This window comes from Balearica regulorum, chromosome 8 (genome assembly GCF_011004875.1).
Source record: "Balearica regulorum gibbericeps isolate bBalReg1 chromosome 8, bBalReg1.pri, whole genome shotgun sequence".
In the NCBI taxonomy this organism is placed as follows: Eukaryota; Metazoa; Chordata; class Aves; order Gruiformes; family Gruidae; genus Balearica; species Balearica regulorum.
The window spans coordinates 16,813,314-16,834,988 of record NC_046191.1 but is presented as its reverse complement, the minus strand read 5'-3'; the positions used below and the strand labels follow the sequence as shown (position 1 = coordinate 16,834,988).

General features: G+C 38.1%; 1 protein-coding gene across 1 annotated transcript in view; it reads left to right on the top strand.

Moving 5' to 3' along the window:
* Nucleotides 1-21,675, top strand: part of COL24A1 (collagen type XXIV alpha 1 chain) — a 149,685-nt gene that overhangs the window by 20,741 nt on the left and 107,269 nt on the right. Inside the window, 7 exon segments of the mRNA XM_075759848.1 lie at nt 1,640-1,693; nt 4,979-5,032; nt 8,624-8,677; nt 10,801-10,854; nt 17,803-17,847; nt 20,106-20,159; nt 21,358-21,402. Coding sequence (XP_075615963.1) covers nt 1,640-1,693; nt 4,979-5,032; nt 8,624-8,677; nt 10,801-10,854; nt 17,803-17,847; nt 20,106-20,159; nt 21,358-21,402 — 360 coding nt within the window.

Here is a 21,675-nt window from a genome sequence, read left to right as displayed (position 1 = left end):
CTTTTTAGTCTAGAAAAATATGAAGATGCTAGTGCCCATTTATGCAATTGGGGTAAATAGTGAACATCCTATGCTAAAACTATGACATGTCAGACCTAAAGACCAGGAGTGTTACACAGATTTGTGTCTTCTAAATTACACAGAAAGGGAAATGCAAGGTATGGATTTCAGCATGACTTAATGCAGTGTGTATGGAGAGGAAAATCTTTTTTTTTAGTTCCTCAGAACAATAGTGTTTTTCCCAGAGTTGTCCAAGGTGGTCTGTATTTTGGCTAAATGAATGCAATTGGCTTGACAATACTAAGTCCATAATCAGCACTGTCTTCTGTGCCAGTGACATTATCTTTCCAAGGAAAAAGAAATATCACTTCCGCAAAACTTTAGATTTTTAAAAAAGCAGCTTTTGTCTTAATAAAATGATTTGTTGGTTGTTAATAAAACCCTAAAGGGTGTTTGTCTTTTTTCTCTTCTCTTTTTTTAGCCTTTTTTTTTTTTTTTTTTTTTTTTTTTCAAAGCCTGGGGGTTGGCAATTTCAGTTCCCATAGTTGCCCTTCTGATTTTCCTGGTATCCCTGCCAGGGGATGGTGATGGGCAGTATGACATTCAGTGTTTGCCTAGTGCCTCAGCTGAGAGGCTGTAGTATATATGCAACACATGAGTATGAGGAAGCCTGGGTGAGAGTGCTAGTTGAATCCCTTCCTGCTATCATCAACTGACCTCCTTTGTGAGGTCTGACTTTTTGGATGCCCATCTTCCCTTGTGGTGGTTGTACTTGGTTTCTCTTAAAGCTGAGACTTGCTGTGCTGGCATTTGGATGGGAGCTGAATTCACTGTTAAGAATACCCCATGTCTTCTTAGGACTCGACTGTGGTAGATGAAGTATAATATAAACTAGTGCAGATTTTAGGCTAGAGCTTGCATTTGTATTTGAGTACAATAAAGTAGATCCTGGGGCTTTGAATGTGAACAGCAATTGCATACAGAAAAGGATAGATTTCTATGGTCAAATCAACTAGGTGTATAGAGGGTGGTAAACTGTCTAATATTCTTATAGTGGCGAATAATCTAATTTATTTGCAAAAGATACATCTGGTTATATACTAGCATTTTAAAAAAAAATCTGTTTTTTTCTTTAAAAAGAATTACATTCAATATATACAAGGGCTGACCAATCAGTTGTCCGTGATTATTTTTTTTCTATTTCATGTCTATCTTTTCTGTGATGTGGTATGTCATTTTTTCACAGTTACCTCTGACTTTTCTAAAATGTGTTTGGCATGCCAGCATACTTATTAAAAATGCTTAATTATTCTGTATTCTTTGTTTCGAAATACACTGCGCTTCCTTGTTTCTAATCCTTGAACTGATCTCTTCTTCCTTTAATGCAAATGCACTTAAGTAAAAGTTACTATCTAGATTGTTAGCTCAAATTCCTCTGACATAAGATACTTTTTAAACAGAAATCTGATTTAGAGCCAGGTTAAAACCACACATGCTTGTAGTTTGGGAATTGGTTTTCAAGTTGAGAAGGTCTGCACAAGCAGAAAGTCATCAGTTGGAACAACTGGTCTGATTCAGACTTGTGATACTGTCCTTCTGTTGGCTTTTAGCCTCAATTGTTTTGATTTTCTATCATCAGGGTCCTCCAGGTCCTCCAGGTTTACCTGGTCCATCAGGAAAGAGGGGTCCTCGGGTGAGTAAAACAGCTATGTTCTTTTGTAGCTCTAGGCAGGTCACAGATAATCTTTTCCTCAACTTTATGCTTAGTGATTATGAAAGTGTATGATTCTTACTTTAGTTTATCTGCCAAATATTAAGGCAAATCAAACAGGGTTTTTTTCCTGCTGTGAGACTCCAACATAGTTAATTCTGTGTATGGGTGCGTACACAGAGCATTGTTACGTTTGTACCTAGCTTTTGCTGCTTGCAATATTAACTTTCAGTTTTTTCCATGCTGCTCCCATCTGCTGCAATCTAAGGTCATGTTCGTTTGTTTTTGGAATGAGGGGGACTGCGCAATGCATGCCATGGCCACAGAGGAACAGGCAGTGGATACAAAATTAACTATTGCGGGGGGGGGGGGGCGGGACGACCACTCCCAAAAATCTGGTTTAGTCTCTTGTGTTGCAGCATCTTAATAAAAGGAGTGGTACGTAGGTGTACCCCAACCTGAGCAGGGACAGCAGCCTTGCCCTGTGCCAGGGGACAGAGCACAGGCTTTGCTGCAGTGAGCAGAAACCTGTGCCCCGGCTGCCAAGAGCATGGCAGAAGCCTGTGCCACTGCAGGGACTAGTTGGCTGGGCAAAGGAGGGTAAATCCTCTATGGTAAATCTGTGCTTGCACAATTGTGTACATACACAAAAAAAAGCTCGAGGAGTCCCTGTGGTTGTAGCTGATTGGAGGAGTTTTAGGAGAAGGGTGACTGGAGGAAACAGGTTAGTATTTTTTGCATAGAAGATTTTGGGCCATGGTGTTTGGGGATATAAGTGGTTACGGCTGGACTGTGCTCACCTTGGCAAATCACAAGTGGGAGATAAGGGAGTAGTTTATACGAAGGCTCAGCAGATGTGTGGAAGGAGCTTTGACTCAGCCTTTGAGGAACGTTTAAACAAGCTGCTGCTCAATAGTGTGTTGAACATCCTGTGCTTTGCTGGCTTTCAAATCTTGCTCTGACTGGGTAGGAAAGTACGCTGGTCAAGAGGGCTGAAAACTGGTGCTTTAGAGCAGTTGGAGATAAGGGAGTGGACAGGACACATTTAAAAGCATTCCTTTGAATCCATATCTTCCTGACTTCTCGGGTTCTTTTTTCAAATTACCTTTCTACATACGAGCTGACAGTTTCTACAACTCTTCTTTTTATGTTGCAAAGTGCCTTTGTTGAGGATGCTTCTGCATTGCAGGCAGGGTTCCACGTACCCAAGTAGATCCTCACAAGTGGGAAGCTGTCTTTAGTTTAGAGGAGGCTGCTTATGTTGAAAGCCATGCCTATTGCTGAAATATCAGCGTCTTGCTCAGTTTTTGGTTTGGGTGGGGTTTTTTTTGTTGGGCTTTTTTTGTTTGGTGGGATTTTTTCCCCCTGCAGGTTTTTTTTTACAGGTGTAGAGTACTTAAGAGCACAGTGCTTTACTGTGAGTTTTCCAGATGAATTATTGAGTAGCGCATGTTTTCCAGTGTGAGGAGACAGCTTACAATAGGGTGCCTGAAAAAGCACGGAAATGTCCAAGGTGAATATTTACCAGTAGTTCTGAGTTTAAAATACATATTTATATGGACCAAGAAATCCTATGAAACTATTTGACCTAAGAAATAATTTTTTTAAATGTCAGTGCTCTTTAGTTTGCACAATACTGATAAATTTGAGCAAGTACAGCTAGTGAAGATACATTGTACGATAGAGGAGTTTTTTGAGCCAAAAAGCAAATAAAGTCCTGTTGATGCAAAGTTCACCACATACCCATCTGCACTACAACTTCTGTTTTCCATTTACAGTCCTGAAATGTGACTTGAGGTGTCGAAGGGAAGCAGCAGAGTGCAGAGTTGTGTTGCGCAGGCCTTCTTCTGGGTCTCTTGGCTGTGTGTCCAAACCTGATCCTGACAGAGATTCACATGGGTTGGACACTTTGGGCGTGGTATCAATGCCCGATTAATGGTTAGAGATTTACATTAAAAACTGATGCTGATCTCTAATTCTATGGCAGAGAAGTCCATCTGACGGTTAAGGCTTTCTAAGTGTCTTGGCTTGTTCTGAGTTTCTCAGAAATTAAATTTCAGCAATTTCAGAATCAGTCAGTGATGAGATGAAATTCCCCCAGTTTATTTCACAAGGATACTTTTGTACCTCTGTGTTGCAGTACTGTGCCCCAAGATGATCATACTGCAAGCAGCAAAAGCTAAGAGCCACTTCAGCACTGCAGCTATGTTGACACTTTCTATTTGTTTTCCTTCTCCTAAATCACTGAGGGTGCCTCCAAAGTTACCAGTATACAAAGTACTCTCTCAAACAGCACGTGATTAGTGTTTCTGTGGAGTTATGTCAATGTTGTCATTAGTGAGAGGGAGCATTTAACAGATACAGCTTTCAGTGTTACTGCAAGGTATCACCGGTAAATTCAGTCTCATATGAGGGAAAGACAAACACTGCGTTTATCTATTGTATGACCACTGAATATATGAGAAAGCTGAAAAGGATTCTTTTTTTGGTATTTGGATTAATGGTTTGGGTGGAATTTTGGTCTTGGTGAATTCAACAAAAGCTTTGTTGCCAACTTACCAGGGATAGGTTTTCACCAGTTTAGTCCTTCAGTGTTTGGAAGATGAATAGCTGCTGACAGCTATTGCAACAAATATTTTCCCTAATGTGCAGTTTGTCAAGGAGTGAGGATTGCTGAGTGTATAGCAGGAACAGAAACTTACCCTGGAAGACGTAGATAGTCCTGATAGCCTGTTCTGTTCCTGGAATGGTTTAAGTCCAAATCCTTTAGTAAGAAGCCCATTTTCCACACTGGCTGTGGGCGAATTGAGTTGTTGAAGGGTTTTCATCTGTGATTTGTTTAGAGAAGGTGGAGTACGTTGCTTTGAGTCATCAGTGAGAACTGATCCACTTCCTTCTCTTTGCAGTGTAGTGTATAGCTGGGTACCTCAGAATGTGATTTTTCTAATTTTTATCCTATGCCTCCAAGTTTTGTATCTGGAGAGCAGCATTGCGGTAACTGTGTGCCAACTACCTGTTAAGAATTACTCAAAGACAATAGAAACTGAGGATTTTTTTTTTTAAAAGAAAGGGAAGGATTCAATTTTAATTTTTTTAGGAAGATGTGCATGTTTTATTTCTTGAGAATCCTTTGAAAATCCCAACTATGGCTTGCTTTTAAAAGCAATAATGATGCAGTAAAATGATTCTCTGAACGATTGACATGTGTTCAGTGGAGTACTGAATAATCCCACTCTTTCTAAAATATTTTTGTGGTTTTTTTTATAGGGTATTCCAGGACCACATGGTAATCCAGGTTTGCCAGGATTGCCAGGTCCAAAGGTGAGTTAACTGATCCATGTTGCCATGTAAGTACATGAATTTCTTAATGACTTTTTAGAAGCCCCAGAACTGTTTCCTATAATAGAAGCAATTGGCATTCTTTGGTTTACAGATGGAGACTATTACTATAAACATATTTTAATTAAATGTAATCCATCAAATTGAACTTCAAAACAAAACAGCAGTTTATTCAGAGGAAAAAAACCCAAACCTTGTGTGTGCAGAATGATGTCCTGGAAACTGTTAGCCATGCAAGTAGTCTGTACTTCCCAAAAGAGTTCCTGTAAATCAGCTCAGCCTCTTTGATAGACTGGAATGTAAGTGAGAATAAACATTTAGTTGCTGTAACCTTTTGCCTTGGGTTGTTTTTTTTTTAATAACAAAAAGGAAGAAAAAATTGACTTTTTCTCTATAAATTCTTCTTGTTTATCAGTGCCCAACCTTTAATATTTAAATATTCTACTATTTCAGACATTATTATTTGATTAATATGCTAGAATAATTTTATGAAGATTTATGGATGTGGTATTTGAAACTGAAGCAAAAATACTAGACTGGAAGCTCAAATAAAATCCTTCAACCTTGTGTAACATAGGCCCTTTAAATAGATTTGACAGATTTGTGCAGTTGTAGAATGCCTTCAACTCATATTTAGTTTGAACAATTTGATAGATCTGTTAGGAAAAAAACAGCAGCAACCATGATTTGTTTTAGTACGATTCCTAATGGCAGGAATCTGACCTGTCATGACAGGTGTTAAAAACTGCTTGAGGACATAAAAAGAAATTTAATAAAGCTCTGTGTAAAACACTGTAAAACCAAGTGACTATTTCGTATGTGTGCTTTTGTTATTATCTAGTTCTGTATGAACTATAGAGATTCATAATTAATTTTTACAATATTTATGCTGGCTGTATATATCACTAGGAAAATGATTGTAACCAATTACTCCTAGGATTTGTTTTATAATGTATTTTTCCCCCTCCACTGGATCATAATTCTGATCAGTTCTGTAGCAGTCTCATAGATTTTTAAGAATAGAAGGAATTGTATGTGTTGGTATGTACCAATATATATTTTATATATGTATAAAAAAAAGTATACATTACTAGGTGCTTAGCAATCTCTTTTATTTCTGTTAGACTATAAATTATTCTTTCAATACTAGTATTGAAACACTTCTGAAACACTTTTGTTTTTAAATAAAAATTAGCCAAGTTTTGACCATGAAGATCAGGTTGACCCATGCTGACTATGTAAACTGAAACAAAACACGCTTCTGTTTGATCTTGACATTACAGACAAGTTAGAACAATTTTCTGACAGTAAATTAATGCAGCATTTTATTGTGCCTTTGAGATGCATGTGTTTTTTCCCTCCTGTGCTGAAGCATTGTTTATTGCACTTGTTTTTGAAGCATGGAACAACACTAGCTAATGCCCTTACAGTATAGTACCTGGCCCTGAGGGTGTGCTAGCTGTTCCAACCCACAGCTGATGTCCTCAGTGTTTAATTTCTGATAAGCAGTTGATGGGTGTTTTTTAAAATCATTCAAAAGTATTCATGAGGTTTGGCTGTGTTCCTGCCTCTCTGAAAAATGGATTAGTTAAGAAAATCCAGTTTGTGGATTCTGGCACTGTTCTAACTACACTGTAATGTTACATAGATTAAATAATGAAGAGCTTTATTTTAGCCTCACATCTTGACCTGTGGTGACGTGTTGCTAATCCACAACCAAAGGCCATGCATAACTATGGTTGTTTGGTTTTTAGATTAAAAACAATAAGGAATTAATTGTGCTTGTAAGGGAAAGGAAAGGCAGTGGGCAAGTTATCAGAAGGCCTGTGTTTTAACTAACCAGAGCTTATCACAATTTTATTACAAGTCTTATTTTAATATGCCTGCATTGGAAATGGAAGCAGAAGACAGATGGGAGTTGTTCAAGGAATATAACTATTTACCTTCCAAAAGGTAAATCAGCTGGAAAATACTCTGATAACTCCTGCCATGCTGAAGAGCGGTGTTTTCTGTGACCTGACACATGAATTTAACATGAGATTCTTTTTGCCATGTTTCCAGGCAAATATTTCTTTAGTATTCACCAGGGTTAGTTTCTCAAGTGGCCTCAGACATCCAAATTTAACTGTGGAGGGAAGGCTAACCCCTGATCTGCAGCATCGAACACAGGAGGAGGGTCAGGCCCCATGGCATTTCAAGGAAGAGCCAGGACACTTAGAGGTGTGAAATGGCTGACCCTCAGGAAGTCTCTTATATATCCCTCTGAGTAGCCAGCGTTGCCCCTGAGTGGGATTGTGCTAGCAATGTCTAACCAGCTGTTTTTCCCAGCTTTAGTGCCCTTTCAATGGAAGGGCACATACCATCTTTAATCTAGTGCTGCTGTGGGATAACTTTAATTGTAGCGTGTTCCATAAAACGTATTTTTGAGTGAGAGGAGTAGATCTTGATGCTTGCGAGTAACACCCAGCATTACTCTACAGCTTTGAAATCAAGAGCACTGTTGTAGCCTGTGCTGTTCATATAAACAGGTCAATGAAATGTTACGGTGCCTTTTGCATGTAACTTTTAGTATGAATTAGACCAAGGGGTTCCCCATTTCCTCTTCAATTACTGTATTTTCAGTTATTGGTCCATGACTATGGTTTCGGCCTATGGCTCTGGGAACTCCCCAGGTGACTGCTCAGTCAGCATGAAGCAGTCCACAGTTCACCCAGGGCTGTCTCCGGAGGTGCCATTTTGACCGAGGGGTGCGGGTCAGTGGTGGCAAAGCTGTCTGTGGCTGATGGCTCTGCAGGGCCGGCTACCAGGCTCTGCTGGTCCTGACCAGCCCTGGCTCCCTGACTGCGGCAGACCCCAGGCCTCCATGGTGTGTTGACCTGCAGCGCCTGGCACTTCGTGTGGTGGTGGGCTCTGGCAGCAGGGATTAGAAATAGGGGAGATTGGTGTGGCAGTGTCCTTCCCCTCTCTGTGGCCTAGTCTTGAGTGCAGACCTCAATTCCTGGCCAAGAACGATGAACTGTATCATCTGATAGGAAGTAACTCATAATTCAACAGGGGCCTTTGCTGTGTGTTTATAGCTCTGTCCTTCCCAGCCGCAATGTCTGTGCTGTGTGGGGCAGGTACTGAGCTTGAGGAACCCTGGACAAGGTTATAAGTGATGCAATGATGAAGCCTGAATAAGGTTATAATCAATGCAGTGATGCAGTCTGATAACATGGCACAGGATTCAGGGAATAGGTGGTGCCCTGAAGAGGTGGAGACATGGGGAGGGCATTTCAGCTGGTGTATTTGCTGTAATCCAGCTCTGATTTAGCAATAAAATATTCTTATCAAATATCATTGTGCCATACTGAAATTTGGAAAACATAAATCTCATTTTGATGTGAACTCACACTTATATTTTGTTGTAGTTCTTGACTGAAAAAATTGAGAAAGCAAATCTATAATAACAAGTACATTTTATATGAGCATTCCTCCTTGTGTTGCTATAACAGTGAAAATATTTGTTTCCACAGATGTTATTAAAAAGTCTCTTCCCTGGAGATATTAATGAGCTTAATTTCCTTGCAACAGGGCCCTAAAGGAGACCCAGGATTCTCTCCAGGACGGGCAAAACGTGGCGAAAAGGTAATATTTTCTTAATTACAGAAAAAATGTTTTGTGCGTACCGTTCTTTTGTTGAAGTCTTGTTTGATAGTCAGAGAAGTTATAACAGCACGATGTTTTGTATTTACTTTGCTGCTGGTGTATTTTGACACTTAATCATGTGAGACTGACCAGTGCAGACAGAAGTGATGTAATTAACCAAAGACAAATAAAAATTATATTCAAAGCTGAAACTTAAATTGTATATTTTATTTCATTTATAAAAATAAAATTTAAAGAATTTAAAAGGGAAATACTTGAAGAACAATTAAATTGAGTTCTGTTCACAATGATATAACAAAGTACAGATTTCAGTTTTCTTTAGTACCTTGTGTTAGTACAGAAAGTTGTATAAGACAAAATGTGGTGATAAGTGCACACATCATTGTGTGTCCTATTGTATTTAACAACTTTTTTTTTTTTAAGAGATTCCCAATGCTAGGATTTGTCCTTTTACTTCGGAAGCTTTTTCTCCTAATTCCTCCTAAGCTGCTTTAGCCAAACTAGTATTTGCTCTCTCTGCCAAAAATATTTGAGTATAAACATTTAAAACGATTCTTCATAGAAATTGTGGGCTTGAAAGCTTGTGATATTTCATTTTTATAATGCAAATCTACTGACTATGTATGAAACTTTGAAATCAATGTGATAATGCTAAAAATGTAATTGCATGCTTGCATTCTAATGTGTTAGCCTACCCCATATCTTTCAGAATATCTTGTATTTATACTAAGTTTTATTAAGAGCATTTGCTAGTAGTTCAATTGTGGAACGTTTGTACTAAGTGGAAAACACTGTAGGGGTCCAGGACTGCTCTCCTTAATGAAGCAAGCATTAGCAGATAACTGTTGTTTACTTGCTGTTCATATGTACATAAAATAACATTATTTTTCTAATGCATACGTTTTGTCAAACCCTAAAATTCACAGATATATATTTTCAGTGTTAAAGGGTTGCTGAGTAAAATTCAGAAATCTGTCTGTTGATGCACTGATAAGAAATTGAAGTGCAGCTTTTGTAGAAATAGCAACATTATTTTAAGCTAACCAGCTTTTGCTTTTGGCAATCTAATCAGTGTTGTGAGCTATGCATATCCACCTGAAACTCAAGGTATTTTCTTTGTCATGGGCCCAAGCTACCACAGAACATTCTAAAGCCCACCCATATATATGTACGACCTACACCTAAATACATGTAGAATGCGTCCATAATCCAAAAAATATGGGATTGATAGGCATTTTTACAGCGCTCAATTTTTCACCCAAGTCAAATTTTCTCACCCTAAGTAATGGACTTGAATTTACTTTGATGCTAACTCACTTCCAGGATCCGATCCTTGACTCATTGCATTTGAATTTGTGCCCACATCCTGAAAGAGGGCATCTCTCCACTGTCAGTCCTGAGCATGGAAAAAAGAACTGAAACAAACTTCCCTTGTCCTCCACTGCAACAACCTTAAGAAAATGCATCTTTTTCTAGCTCCCTAGTATTTGAGATGCTCTAATTGTCATTCATGTATGCCATCGTGTAGTTGCAAGGTTTAAAGAACTTGAATGAGAGTAGCCATATGCCACTGTAACACCTTTGTCTACATGCATCATTCATCTTGTCTTTTACACAGATTAGATTTACACCATGTTTTATGCAGCACATACCATAATAGTATTCTGATTCCTGGTTGGGGATTGTTGGTTTAACAGTAACACAAACAATAAACAGTAATAGTTAAATATATATATTAACTTGAGGTGAAACCACTTGCTTCCGAGGGAAGGATTACCTCAAAAATTGTATACCTTCTTCACTCCCATTTATGTTGACTAAAAGTAAGTGTTGTGAGGTTGTGAACAAAGTCTGTTCCAGCCATGATTTGGCCATGTTGTGTGACACAGGAGCATGCACATTGCACCAGGTGGCTGCAGTTGAGGAACTGTTGCCTTTTCAATTTTCTTCCTCTAAAAAAAAAATCTGTACCTGATAAAACAACATTAGTTACTTCATACCAGATGTCCAAGATTGTAGAGAAGATATGAAGTTTTATGTGTTTATAGCCCTGCATCATGTTCCAGTGAAATATAGTGATTCTGGATGTTTTCATTGTACAGGGTGATCCAGGCCCCATAGGCTTTCCAGGGCCACCTGGGATCAAAGGCCAGAAGGTAAGATTCTGTTGCCATTTTCATGTAACCCTTCCTGGCTCAAATCTATGGCTATCAGGTGGATGTCTGGTGGTCAAGAGGCGACTGTCTACTGTGTCAGGCTCCAGGCACAACAGTGCAAAATGTTCCTTTGCAACTAAATCAAGTGAGATCATGGCAAAAGAATGTAAATCACAGCTGCTTAGGATGGTGTCCTTAAAGGCATGGTGTGCCCCTGCTCAAACAGAATAGGTACTAGGGACTTGCCTGCAAGATACAGCCATTTTTGTATTCAATTTTCAGTAATAGTTTTTAATTTCTTTTTCTATATTGTGTATTTTGTAGTATAGAAAAACCTCCGTGGGATCATGTGCTCAGTATTTCTGCACTGAATTATTTGCTTTTTTCCAAATGTGTGCCAGAATTGCTGAAATAGAACTCAGGTGGAATAAGTTCCAATTTTGTCTGCTATGTAACATGGTATTTTTAATATGAGAAATGTCAGGTGCCACACACTGTGTTTAAGAAATATATCCAAATTATGGCAGTCCTATGTATACAGGAAAGCATAAGGCAGACTGGTGGTTTTGGGAAGAGAACATGAAGAATGTCAAAACAGAGACATGACAACCTTAAGAAAATGAGCACAGAAGACTGAAGGAGTGAATGTAATTTATGTGGAAGGAGAGGTCACCTGACACAAGTCCAGTAGGCTGCTCTGGTTAGTTAGATGGTGACAAACTGGTGAGGTGGCAAAAATCAGCAAGAGAGCTGGGGGAAAATTACTATTAAATGCTGTCTTTGAAGAAGCTAGTTTGGTGTTGCAAGTGTAATACAAAAACATGGAGAACAGATATCACAGCAGAATTTTGTAGTAGTATGTAACACTAAAGGCAGCTATAAAGTGTCCATCAAAAGGATGGAATGAATTGTTACAAAGGTAGGCCCTGGTATTTTTGGCCTTAATTTTTGATGTGTAGAGAAGGAATATGAATCAAATGCTTACCTGCTATTGAAATTAAAGAAACATTGCATTGCAACAAAATTTATATATAATGTTATGTTTTAAGATGGCTTCATTCAACATTGTCATAAACTTTAAGATCAAGAAAATTTTTTTAAAGTTTAGTCCTTCATTTCTGAAATCGGCCAAAACCTAATAAAAATGTGACCAGAAAAGGAAGCTATCACTGAATTAGCACCAGGAGGAGTGTGGAAATTTAATTTGCCAAACATTTGGCCCACAGTTCTATGAGCTGAGAAAATGTAGAGCTGTGACAAGAATTTGCATCCCCTCTTTGAGACTTAACCTACAAGCCTGGACACTGATAGCTTTTGTGTGATCTTGTGTGATAGCTTTTGATGATCTTGGGCCACCTTGAGATTCCCCAAGTATTCTGCTTTCTTATGTTATCAGGTTTATAGTTTTGTTCAGAAAACAAAGTAGTTTTTATTTTAAAGCTTTTTAGATGGGAAGCAGCTGTCACTTGTTCTGGATTATGAGATTGACATTTGGGGGCAAGGAAATTAAAATCTTGTGGCAATCATGCTCTCTTTCTGCCACAAGAATTTACTCCTAATCTGAGAGTTAGACACTCTGTGCAGAATCATGCTTACTTGGTCGCTGGAAACTTTGTTCTGTGTTTCCATGTTGTATGCATCAGACACTAACTGGAACCATGTTTAAGATAACTTCTGCCTGACCCAGATTGTAAGAATACCAGCTTTTGAACAGCACTACACCTGTAAACAATTAAAAGTATTTCATGCTTAATTTTTTAATGACAAGCCCACAATTTATTGTGTTTTAAGTAACTGATCTTTAGTTATTATTTTTCAATATATGCAAATAGGTAAATGTGCTGTTAGCTTATTGTGATCTTGGAAATTACTTTTAAAGGAGTGTGACCACAAGTAGCTGTGAAGTAAACTAGCTACAAGAAAAACCTGCAGAAAAATCAAGTGTTTCCTTCCCCCCCGCCCCCCCCCCCCGAACAGTACCCCAGTACTACTGGGGTAATGCTATAGTATTGAATAAATAATATATTTCCAATATTCTTTCTCATCTAGGCAAAAAGGAAGATGAAAAAATCCTACATATGAATGAATGATGTCCCAAATTCTATTTGATTTTGAAAGTTGGCTTGTGTTAACTGAGTAGTTTCTAAACAGTGAGATACTTGATAGTGAATAAAAACTCTAATGTTCTTCCAGATATTTTTAACAGTGTAATACAAATCTATGTATGTTTCATGGCAATTGCTTTTTGTCATACTGACTTTTGTCAGTGTTTTCCTGAAAGACCTAGAAACGTGAGGTTTTTCTTCATGGAATTCATTATCCATGTCCCATTAACTGGAGTGATGGCTTTGGAGAGCTGGAGGTTGCACTGCAATGCCTGCTGCCCACCACTGGGCATGATCACCCCACTCCAGGCTGGCTGTGGAGGAAACTGTGTTTAACAAGTTTTCTTATCAGAATTTGCCTGATTCTGAACGTCCTGTGCAACATTATTTGGTGCTTGTACAAAAACATGTGTTGTGGAAGTTTGAGGCAAGTGTGCATGTTATTTTCATTTTTTTTACTAGAATTACTTTGAGAAGCCATATTCCAAGTGCTTTTATTTCTATTTTTCTGAATATCTGAGATCACGTTAAAAGAGTTTCTTGGAAAGATTAATTTTACACACACCCCCCACCCTAAAAAAGAAAAAAGTAAAGAGATTTTGAAGCCTTCAATGCAACAGCGCTAGTAAACTACTGTTTTGGATTAGAACTATAAAATGATGTTTTTCTTTTATAAAGCTGAGAATCTACAGGGTGGGTTTTTTTTTTAGTGAGACAGTAAAACAAATGTATGTTAATAATCAGGATTCTGGGAACAGATTACTTTGACTTTATTTTTCATTATGTGCCATGTGTTGGAGTATGCATCCTTGTGGTTGTGTATAAAATATGACATATTTCTCATGCCTGCAGCACATGCTATAAAAAGTCAAGCTTTGCTCTGGATAGGGCTCCAAATTTGTTATAGCGTAAGAACAGAAAATTGCATGTTTATGAAGTGTTTAGAGGTCTGTTTCCTTCGGCATCTTTTGAAGCAGAGAAGCAATGGCAGGACATGAGGGTTAGTTTGAGTACTTTTTCCAGAGCAGTTGCACGATTTGGAGCTGTCTTGTCGGGGCCATCTTTAAATCAGCACTCAAAACTTACTTTATATCAGTCTGGAGACCTCACAGAGCAGAAGTCTCCTCCTCTCCCTGAAAGGGACCTACTTCACTGTACAGACAGGCGAGTACTTGGCTCTGCTAGCCCCAGAGTACTGGTAGACTGTCAGCCAAAGGACAGTACTCCTGGGCATTAACTTGCCTGGGTTCATGCCAATACACTGGAATGACTGCAGAGCCTGTGTGGTTGCAGATACTTTACAATGACATTGGAAAAGATTTTTAAAAAGTTTGATTACAATTTTTGAGCTAGCTTTATTCCCTAATATGCATGTAACAGTAAATCACAGGAATCTGGATCTATAAAATCCTGATAAAAATCACATACTAAAGTATAATATGGTAAGACACGTTGAAGGAGAAAACTTGATCGCAACCTAAGAAGGGCTCTGTATTTCCTTTTGTCTTTACTTTTGTATCCTGTAAAGGGTAAGGCAGATAAATTTCAAAGCAGTACTTGTGGTGATGTCAACATTATTCTACCAAGTGTCTCCCATGGCTTCATCTAGAGAGTGCAATTTTCCTTGAGCAGGAGGAAACTTTAACTCTGTGAGAGAAACTTGTCTACTGAATTAGATGGAGAAAAAGTCCATCTTTTTGTAAGTTTTTTGTAAGTGATATTTCCATTCCTTAGGATATTTGGGCTACGAGATGCCAGGTTGAAATCTTAGTTGTGTTAATAAAGATCAGCAGACAAGATAGAATGGGGCTATGAAGGAAAAAAAAACCAACCAAACCATTTGCCAATAAAGTTTTTCAGAACTGGATGCCATGTGGTCACAATGTGGAGCTGATAAGTAAGCATTGAAAAGGCTCATGCGTCAGTGCATGGAAATCTGTTTATGTGCTAGACTTACCCTGTGCCCAGAAAAAATTTATTCTGACGCTTTTCAGAGACTAATATCTCTCTAGCTGATGGTTGTAGTATCAGTTATAACGCTTCAACTACTGATTTTTAGAGGTTACAGAAACTTCTTGGCTTTCTAGCAAAGTTCCTGGTGTTGTGCCAGATGTATTTTAATAACAAATGCATAGAAATTCTAATAAAACACAAAGGGCACCAGTAAGATGGAAAGACTTGAACAGTTCTTGCTGTCATGATTTAACATCTACATTTTTCTATATACAGACTTCACTCAGTCTGGGTCCCACTGTGCTAGGCATATGGTACAAGTCAGACACTTAAACTTGCTATTAAGTCTTTTCTGAGCTGTGTTTGTTGGCAGTAAAGATTTTTCAATCACGCAGACCCCAAAGTATTCTTGCAACTTGCTATGTTTTTGTAATGTGCTTGAAGTCTGTATTGCTGTAATTGGACTCTTCAAACCTTTCTCTTCCACAGTGAGCTTTTAAATTGGAGCATTAATCTTCATTAGAAATTGGGAAGTATTTCATTTTGCAAACCAGCGCATATGAACTTGTATTCTTGTTTACTTTCATCTTAGTTGAGAGCAAACTGGGTCTTATTTATATGGATACACTCAAGAATATAAACCCAAACTAATAAAAAACCTAAGAATTTTAAGAGGATTAGCTAAGTCACAGGAAAGGAAACCCCTATGTGAAAACTTTCTGTTTGGAATTATATTCATTTTAGCATGGTTTAGCTTCATTCCCTACCAGCATTAAGTGAATTAGAATGAATTACGACCATATTAACTCTGAATAAGAATATGGGAATACTACTCTGAGTTCAGAGCAGTTTTTTCCTCTGGCAGAAGTAAGATGCTGTTGTGTAGAAACATGCACACCAGAAATTAGTCATCCTTCTTCATCTTGCAGTTCCTTGTGTGCCTTCTTTTGAGACTGTCCATGCAGGTGTTAATCAGCTAAAGTGACCCACTTTGAAACTAAATTGTGATAAACTTCTCTTTGAGTGTTTCTGTGTATAGCAGCATTTCCTTTCCTTTTCTCCTTGTACAGAAATCATAAACTACTGAGAGGTGTCTTCTAGCAATACCTACTTTAGTTGATCATTTAAGCATAGAGAGGGGATAAAATTCTGAAATGGGTAGAACTCATGAAATAGAGTGGGCTGGGACTGTAAAAAAAGCTGTATGGCTTTCTGAGACAAATTTTGACAGCTAAAGATGAGTGCCTTGCGCTAGCATCTTTAGTTCTGCTTTTGCAATTCAATAAAAAATTTGGGTTTAGGCATGCATTAATATAGTAAATCGGGATATTTCATATTAACTGGCTTATCCAAGATCAGCTCCTCACTATCTGTGGTGGTTCCCGCCCCCCCCCCCCCCCGCCCCCCCCAGCAATGCAGACCTGCTTTCTTAGATACAGCATGACATATATAAATAATTTAGACTTAAGCTACAGGAGAGGATTGAAGCCAGAATACATCATAATTTTGCAAACTGGCAATGCCCTCTGTGTGATTAGCAAAATGAAAGGACACACCTGCTCTGTTGGGTTTTGAGAAAATGAGGCCTTTGGGTTTCTTAATGAGTACATCTCTTTTGGATCGAAATTCCTCAAGCAAGCCTATAATAGCAAAATTGCAAATTTTGAAGCCTGACAGATGTCATTCTCTTTTATTATCTAAAATTATCACAAAGCAAAAATGATTCCATCATTTAATTTTGTATATGATAATAAAATTAATTTCATGCAGAAATACTCTTGTGGTCACGCAGAAGCTTATCCAAAACTTTGGGATAGCAGATCTGCTGAAATCAGTTGCAGAATTCCTTCTTATTACAGTGGGTCTCAAATCTCTACTGACTAATAAGTATCATCATGCTGCAAGGCAGCCAGATGTTTGACATCAGCCAAAACACTCCTGCTACTCAGTCAATGTCTTTGAGGCCAATTTTGTGATAGATTTCTATCCAGAATAAGGATTGCTTTGGTCTTTTTTGTTTCAAGCTGCAGCTTTTGGAACTTGCGTATTCATGGTACCTCTTGCAAGGGATGTGGAGACCAGACACTTGGCTTCTGCATCAATCATGCAACTGTTACAGCCTCCCTTTTAGACCAGCTTGTTTGGGTATGTTTAGTACAGTGTAAAGACATCCAAGAAGAAAGTTGCCCTTTCAAAAACACTGATGCAGATGGTAGGTTCCAGCTCTATTTTTTCTTTAAGCACTAAAATATGCATGAAATGGTCAATGTGCAAGGAGTAAAGTTTGACAGCTTCATGATTCTAACACCACAGGGAAGATCTCTGTGATGAGGAACAGGCTCTTCTCCCTACTGATATAAATTCCGTAATGTAAGGGCTGAAATTTGTTCTATGTTAACTTTAAAAAGAGGTATCGTGTTCTGGAAAGTCCGTCTGTCTTGAAAGTGTCCTAAAATAGTATGAGTAGACCCTTTACTTATACCCTTCCTCTGAACTGCCTTGTTCAGAAAGGGCATAGCGATAAGGATTTGGAATGGGGAAATGCACTGTACCGAATCCAATTCTGCAGTTTTGGCAATGTAAGTATTTCTGTAGTAATTTTTCCACTACGTGGGACAGCATCCCATGTACTCATTTGTTTGAGAGTACAGGTCTGGAACTGTCCTTGAGCATGCTGATATCTTGAAATTGTCTAAACTTCCATGAAAACTTCTTCCTCCCTTTCTCTAACTCAGCTTTCGTATGAGCTGCTAAATGTAAACCACACTAATGCTGCAGGCAAACAAGTTTGGATAACTTTTTTCTTGATAAAGGGAGATTGGAGTAGGCCCAAAAGGTCCATTTTGTGTATTTAACTATATTTTTCAAATATCTGTTTCTCTACCTGCAGGGTCTGAAGGGTTATCTGGGACTGCAAGGGCCACGTGGTGAGCAGGTGAGTGATGAAAGTGCAGTATGCTATACTCTACAGATGAACAATTGAGGATAGAAGAATGCATAACCCAACGTAAGTGTTTAATGTAAGCAGTCAGTGTAAATTTCTGACTGCTTAAGGAAATACTGGATTGTTCTTGACCAATAATTCAGATTTTTTAGAGATCAGCGTGGTAAAAAATGGTCTAAATGAAATGGAAAAGACCAGCTTCTCTCTCTTCAACTACCACACTGGCTTGGCAGAGGTTGGTGTAAAATCCTTGTTAGAGGCACAGTTTGGACTCTCTCAAAACCTCTACTGATTTAATGCATTTTAAATCTCCAAACATGTTGGAGATTTAAAAAGGAAATGGTTTAGTGCTTTTTCTCACTTCCATGTCAGTTCAAGAAGCAATCTGAATGTAAATTTCAAAGACATCCGGTTGCTGATGTGCCTTATTAGCATTAACAAGGCTCCTAATGGCAGAGTAGATGGAAGCACGAGCCTTCATTTGGATGACATGGAAAGGGGAAAGGCGATGATAACAGATGATAGACACTTGAAGGGAGATGAAAACTCATGAACATTATCCATGGGTTTTATACACAAATCTTAGCTGAATGAGTGGTGACTCTTATTATAGGCCCACAGGTATTTTCTGTGATGACTGTAACTTAGCAGTGAGATAGAGATAGCCAGTGGAAGAAAAAAAAAAAGTCATTCTTAACATCAGGAGAAGTGTCTCAATCTTTGAATAAGTTGCAGGTGAAAAGTAATCAGTTACTATGGAGGGGAGAAAGTAAAGCTTGCATTGAAAAGTATTTCTGCTCATTATTCATGCAGTCAAGCATATAAGATCCTTCAAGGGCAATTCGCATTCAAGAATGTGAAAGCTGGCGAAGTGCAACTGATATCTTAGTGTTCTCATACTGCTGCTGTAGATATTTCCTTCATTATTATCGCTGAGAAAATACTCTGACATAACTTTTAAGAGAGCACTTTGGATGAAAGAGTTTTATTTTGCACGTAGTTCTTACTGCTGGTATTTTCAGGCCTGGCCAGTGAAGATGATGAGTCAGACCAGTTATTGTCATCTGTAGCACCTACCTGTGTTTGTAGTTTTTAGAAGCTTGCACAGCAAGGACAGACATTCCTCTGAATTTGTGAATTCTGGAACTCCTTGAACAGCTGGTAACAAAAGAAGAGTTTTAAAAGAGAAGTTGTAAATGCAATGATTCTACTGCTTTTTTAGTTTTTTTCGTATACACGTATCTTGAGGTACAGCTGAGCCGAAATAGATTATGGATCCCAGTTCCATGACAGAACATCTGTCAGAAGATGAATCACTGCCAGTTGAAAGCAGGTGACAGAATCATCTCAATGGCAGCTCACTTAAAGAAAAAATACTGCAACTGCATTTTGCATCTGCACTCAAGTTCTGCTTCCTAAGACTGCTGTTTCACCATAAATCAGCTGTGAACAGCTCAGAGAGGAAGTCCGGATCCATTGCCATAGTAACACTGACAGATTACAGTGGGCAGAAAGGTCAGGCTGGGAGAGTGTCCAGTTTATGGACTTGGCTTGTTTAAAATAAAATTAATTGAACAGAGGTAGGTGGAGCTCCTGTGTCTCAGTGATAGGGCCATGGCATTTCAGAAAGGACATTTTTCTGAAAATAAACAGTCAGATATACAGATGTTAAGTAGTAAAACAACAACAAAAATTACTTTTCGATTTGATTTGGAGGAAGAAGATGGAGAGAAGTTCTATACATTTATGACTAATCCAGTGCTATATTGACCTGATTCTGGAAGCAACAAAGAAATTTGTAAGGACACAAGGATTCTTCTTTAATTAAACTTTTAATGCATTTGTTCAAATACAGCTAAGACCAGCACAGTTACCTCGCTACAAGGACCTGTCTCCTATAGTCCTCCTCAATTACTTTTTTAGAAATAGCATCTATGGGGTTTTTATTATGGAAATAAGGGGTGCACTGTTATATTTCACAAAAACTTAGACTACTCTTCTTGTAATGCTTTTTAAAGTATATGTGACTGCAATTGATGGAGTTACTTATGCACGATGAGTAAAGTTTAGGGTGTTGTTGTGTAGCTTGCTTAAAAAGCAATTTTTCTATAAGCTTAAGCTGTGTCATATGACTAGGTGTTAAAAGAGAAATGATAAAACAAATAAACTCAAAACATGACATTGAATCTGGTTTATTGTTTCTTTCCTTTTTTTTTTTTTTTTCTTCCCCCACCTCTTTTTCCACTTAGGGAATTCCAGGAATGGCTGGCAATGCTGGGGCAATCGGTTACCCTGGCAGGCAGGTGCAGTAACTATTTTAACGTCTTTGCCATTTTGGGGGTTTTTTCTTGTTCTTTTCAAAAGTACCACGTCTAACTCTTTTGGAAATAGTAATAGTATAAATGTATTTGTTTATATCCTATAATTTATCCTTGAAACAAAGCTCTCTCACAGGTAGTGCCCTTTAGGTTATGTTGAGTCTTATGGCTTTCAAACTTGAATGGGTTAGATGCAGTAATGCTGTGTCTTTCTGGAATACATAAATGACATTACCAAAGTTCTGAATGTCTTAACACTACGCTCCTTCATAAACCTCTTGTGGTTCTATGTGTTTTATCTTCTTTGTTTCAAGTCCAGAAGCAATGGGAAACCGCCTGTTGTAGTATAGTTCCTCCTGATTTTCACCAATGTGTTTACTTCACTGCTGAAACTATTTCTTCAGCCCTTTAGGGAAACACAATATTAAAAGATTCACCCACACCCCCCCGCCCCGATATTTGAGGAGAACCAATAAAGCCAGAAAGCAGCTTTCTATAAACAAAAGCATTTATATAAATATTTATTTTAATTTTTAATTTACATATAAGCAAACAGATACCTCAGTCCAGTAATACAAATAAGACATAAAGTAGAAACGTTAATTTCTCCCTGTATAAAGGTATATGAATGAAATGCAACAATTGACTTTGTGATGATGTGCCTGTTTAAAGGGTGAATTTGACCAATGCTTCAGCATTTTGTTGTGTTAGGTTTGTAATGGCTATATATTTTAAAATTCTGTTACAATATTTTATATAGTAATGGATGATAACATGTTTGTGTTGAATCACAGAAAGTGTTTAGAGCATTTGGACTGCATATTATATGCTGCCATTGGTTTGAAAATAATTGGAAATGTGTCCAAATGTAAAAGCTTCTGAAAAATCCTGTGAAATTATGTCACTGTAATGCCACATTACTGGGTCTGGAAAAAAATTTTGTCCCAGAAGAAATAATTTTAATGTAAAGGAAGCTTCAGTCATTGTCTGAGTTTCAGCCATGAATTAATGGGAGACCTTTCTGAACATGGTCCCAGGGGACTGCTTGATGTCACTCTCTTCAATCCTAATCAGTTTAAGAATGTATTGCCAATTTATAGTTAACAAATACTGTTACAATCCTTTTAAATAGAGCATATCTGGTTGTTTAAAATTAAGTACAACCCTTGTCTCTTTGTAATAGGGCTTAGCTGGACCAGAAGGTAACCCAGGTCCTAAAGGTGTAAGAGTAAGTAAGCATTTTGGCATGCATGTTTATTTTAACCCATACATAAGAAAAGTGGTGAGGAGTTTAATTCAGCTGTGCCAATTGTATGCCTGCTTGAACCGCTCTCTCTTTACAGAACCTGCAAAAGAAAAACCATAGTATTTCTTTCAAAATACATTTAAGGATTTAATTCTTTTTTTCCCCATGGTGAGCAGAATAGAGCAGTCTTAAATTGTTGCCCTTCCTCTCACTCGGAATGCATGCAGGCAAGAGAAGGAAAGCAATACTGAATGT